The sequence below is a fragment of the Mesocricetus auratus genome, unplaced genomic scaffold, assembly GCF_017639785.1.
Source record: "Mesocricetus auratus isolate SY011 unplaced genomic scaffold, BCM_Maur_2.0 Super-Scaffold_100048, whole genome shotgun sequence".
Classification (NCBI taxonomy): Eukaryota; Metazoa; Chordata; class Mammalia; order Rodentia; family Cricetidae; genus Mesocricetus; species Mesocricetus auratus.
The window spans coordinates 720,089-724,714 of record NW_024429225.1 but is presented as its reverse complement, the minus strand read 5'-3'; the positions used below and the strand labels follow the sequence as shown (position 1 = coordinate 724,714).

The 4,626-nt window shown below is 39.3% G+C and overlaps 1 protein-coding gene across 1 annotated transcript; it reads right to left on the bottom strand.

The window, feature by feature from the left end:
* Positions 1–2,958: 2,958 nt before the first annotated feature.
* LOC121136110 (olfactory receptor 4N4C-like) lies at positions 2,959–3,885 on the bottom strand. The gene has a single exon (XM_040735784.1). The coding sequence runs from the start codon at positions 3,883–3,885 to the stop codon at positions 2,959–2,961; it is 927 nt and encodes a 308-aa protein (XP_040591718.1).
* Between the last annotated feature and the right edge of the window lie 741 nt (positions 3,886–4,626).

The following is a 4,626-nucleotide window of genomic DNA, read 5'->3' as shown; positions in this document are numbered from 1 at the left end:
TAGAATGGCCAGCAGTTTTGCAAGGAATGCAGGTGTTGGTGCCTGAGAAAAAGGGATGGCGTGGTGGAGGAAGGCTATAAGAGAAGATTGTCTTGATTTCATGGGACTGGACTAGAGAGCATGAAGATGTCACAGACAGGGATCTACTACAAAGATGAAGGCAATGTTAGAGAACAAGAACCAGAGGAATGAGGGGTAACAAAAATGACCTACCTAATTTCCTGCATGCATGGCCGGCTGGTTTTGAGTTTATAGTGTGACTCTTTGTTAAAAAAAAATAAACACTTAAGATGATATAATGTCACCACACAACCTCAGTTCTTTGTAAGTTTGATTAAGGCAGGAGGTAACATGGACGAAAACTGTAAAAAGAGATAGCTGCCTCCTACCAAGGACTTTGAACAGGGATCAAACACTTGAGAAGTGAACCCACGAGCTCTCCTCCCTTGTCCAGTAAGCACTAATGTAATGTCTGTGTCTAAGACAGCACAACAGGAACATATGTGGGTGTAAAGTATTGTCTAGAATGATATCTCTGTGGTTAAGAGTATTGGTTGATCATTCAGAGGAGCTGAATAAAATTCTGAGTACCACATAGGTTCTAATTCATTACTGCAGATCCTTTTGACCTGACATCCTCTTCTGAAGTCTGTGACAACAGGCACAGCTCTAGTATAAAAACATGCATGTAGGCAAAACTCGCATGTAAGTGAAGTAATTCTTGAAAATGCTTTACATCAATATTACTGACTATAAAAACCAGTCACTGGCCATCAGACTCACTAGAACATCATAGAGAACTGACTACACAGACACATGGTCTAATTTCAGCCTGTAAGCTAAAGAACATAAATTCCAATAACTTCCTGTTGGTTTTCAGTATAATGATCAAGTGTCTGTGTATTTGTTTAAGCTACCCCATTATGAGAATTTCCTTTTCTTCCTTATGTTTCACAAGAATTTGAGAAGAAATAGGTGTTTGAAATGGCAACATCCATTTTAAAAGTGCTTTTAAAACTGAGAACAGTGGAGGTCAGTTATAATTGTCATTGTACTTTGAGAAAAGTCCAAGAGACTGTGAAAGGAAAGCTAAGATGATGGTGTTTACAAAGACTATGAATCAGAAGCAGGAGCAAAGGAATGCCAGGAAGCTAGTGCGTTCCTTTTGTGGAGAGCCACAGCAGCCTGCTAACATGAGAAACTAGGTTTGTGTGGAGAGCACAGATGATGATAAAACAGAAAAGTGGGAATGTGCATAAGGTCACTTAAGTACTGCATTAGCAAGTATCATTTTGATAAGGAAGTAAGGGGAGACATTGCTAAATTTGACTGTGATGGAATAAATGTTTTTTTAAAAATAACCTCTTAGAAATGCATGATACCCTAGAGAAGTGGAATGATCCAAGATCTCCTGAGAAAATTGGGAGCATTGAGAGTGGGGAGAGGGAACCAGGAAAAAGATAGGGGGATAAGAGGAGGGAAGCAAAAGGCATGGGGGAGCATGAAGGTTGAATTGAGACAAGAATAGAGGAGAGCAGGATGAGAGATAACATAATAGATGGAGTCATTATAGGTTTGAGGAAAGAGCTGACAACACTAGTGAGATTTCCAGAGATCTACAAGGATAACACCAACTGGCAAACTAAGCAATAGTGGAGACACTACATTAAATGCCCCTCCTTGATGGTAAGGTTTATGATTACCTTAAATGTCATCCTGGAACCTTCATCCAGTCACTGATAGAAGCAGAGACAGATACCCACAACTAAACACTGAACTGAACTCCTGAAACCCAGTGACACAGATGTAAGAATGATGAACAAAGGGGTCAAGACCTTGCTGGTGAAACCCACAAAGATAGCTGACCGGACAAGGGGGACTGCTTGAACCTCAGACTGATGGCTGAGAGGCCAACAGGGGACTGATCCAGACTCCATGAATGTAGCGCCAGTGAGGAGGCCTCAGAAATCTCTGGGGCCTTGGGTAGTAGATCAGTGTTTACCATGGCATACGAATGAACTTTGGGAGCCCATTCCACATAGAGGGATGCTCTCTCAGCCTGGACACATGGGGAAAGGCCTAGGTCCTGCCCTGGATGAAATGACAGACTCTGGAGATCCCCCCAAGGAGGGCCTCACTCTCACTGGAGAATAATATGAGGATTGGGTGGGGAGCTGAGGGGTGGGACTAGTGGAGGGACAAGGAAGAAGGGGTGGGAGAGGGAGCTGGGATTGGCATGTGAAATATTCATGTTTCTAATTTAAATAAAAACATATATTGAGGGGAAAATGACCTCTTGGAGATACATCTTATAATATGATGAGATGTTGAAAATAGGATTCTCCCATGGTCTAGTTGAAGACATAAGCATTAGACTATAGTGTGAGCAGTGAAATAGACAATGAAACCCCAAAGGATCAAAAGAAGCTGTGTCTCAACTCCAGGAAAAGATACAAGAAAAAATCAAACATTTACTTGTAATCTGTCCTAGGTGATGTTGAGAATACCAACAGCAAGATAGCAGAAAGGTATTTGTTTTTTGATATTTTATAAGCTACTACCATATATATAAAAATGAATAAATCTGTCCATAGAATCTTATGGTGATAAAACATTACACATGAACAGACCTGGGTTAGTTGTTCTTTTGCATAAAATACTAAGATGTGGTTACTATGGTTATGGAGATGCTGAAACTATTGTTTTAGCATAAAATCCTTAAATCAATTAAAATTTAATCCCTTAACTCTCACACTTATCCATTGTACTTAAGCAATCTGTTTTATCTGTTGCATTCTTTAAAACATATAAATTTTATTTTCTCAATATGTTTAAATCAATTAAATTGCCTATAATAGTACCTGAGAAATGAAATCTAATCAAGAAGAATGTCATTTACTTTGTAACTTAATAAATGTGTGCAAATGACCCCCACCTGATTTCTCACTTAAAAGCCAATTAACAAATTATTTGCCGGATGAATAACTTTTTCATGGATGTTTTTACTTCCTGGTTTCGAAGAGTATAAATCACAGGATTCATCAAGGGAAATATTACTGTGTGAAAGAAAGAAACCACTTTGTCGGCTGACAAGGCTATGAAAGGACGGGTATAGATGAAAATTGCAGGTCCAAACATAAGAAATATGATCATGACATGAGTGGTACACGTGGATATAGCTTTGTTCTTTCCTTCAGAAGCTGACCTGTGAACATGGCATAAAATAACTGTGTAGGAAGTTAGAAGCCCAAGGAAGCACAAGAGAGTAAGCAGTCCACTATTGAAGATCATTAGGAGCTCAACAGCAAAGGTGTCTGTACAGGCTAACTTGATGACCTGAGGGACATCACAGAAGAAGTTATCTACATGGTTTGGACCACAAAAGGGCAATCGGAGGATGATAACAACCTGAAGAATGGAGTGAACAAACCCTCCAAGCCACGGAGTCAACATCATCACATAGCAGGCTCTAGGGCTCATGACAGTAGAATAGTGTAAAGGCTTGCAGATGGCAATGTACCGGTCAAAGGCCATCACAACCAGAAGTAACCCTTCCCCTCCTCCAAGGAAATGCAAGAAAAATAGCTGAGTGATGCAGTTTTTATAGGAGATTATCTTCTTCTCAGAGAAGATGTCTACCAACATCCTGGGAGTCACAATGAAGGAGTAGGATGCATCCAGGAAAGCCAGATTTCCCAGGAAGAAATAAAGTGGGGCACTGAGTCCAGGGTCTGACATGATGGTGATGATGATGAACACATTTCCAGGCAAGATGATGATGTAGAAAATTAAGCTCAGAACAAAGACCAAGAGCTGAATTTCATGTGACTGGGTCAGTCCTATGAGAATGAATTCTGTAACCTCTGTCCCGTTTTCTGTTCCCATCACACCAGTCCCTACAGAACAGAACAATTCAAATTCACTTCCATCCCTTCCACCTAAATCATAGCTATTCTCCTTCTAGAAGCTTAGCTGTACACAACACTCTGCTCTAAGCCACACCTTCCTGCCAGTGCTAGTCCTGATCTCCTATTTGGCTCTCGTGTTAAGAAAAAGATGCTGTTCTTTTGGGTTTATTTCTCATTAACCTGAGATTGTTTCTTTTTTGTTGTTGTTTTTTCTTTTGTTTTGTTTTTCATTTTAACAAAGAAAACAACCTATTTCCACAAGTTAAAGTCTTCATGTATGTATTTTATAAGGGGATGAATGACGATTGATAATAAACACATATTCAATGTCTTAATTATAATTATTTACATGGATATTTGTTTATCAAAATATTAATCTATGTTATCAGTTGATATATGTTTTCTAGATATCAATTATGTCTTAAGTATGCTGGCCTAATTAAACACACACGCACACACACTCACACACACGCATATACATACACACACACACAAAACCCTCATTTCCTAAGGATATTTTTCCTTACAAAAATGGTAGCCATTCATCATGGACGAATACAGGTGCCTCTGGGCAATTAATGAAACAAAGTCTGACACTTTTTGCATACAATCTCCCTCTCCCTGTGAGGATTGTGGTCCATATCAGGATGAATGTGAAAATTTACTGTTATCATGACTGCAGCAATTTCATGACATGTAAATTTTTATCTAAGTCTTC

Coding starts and splice junctions, on each gene's coding strand:
- LOC121136110 (XM_040735784.1), bottom strand. CDS start 3,885: ATGGGAACAGAAAACGGGACAGAGGTTACAGAATTCATTCTCATAGGA.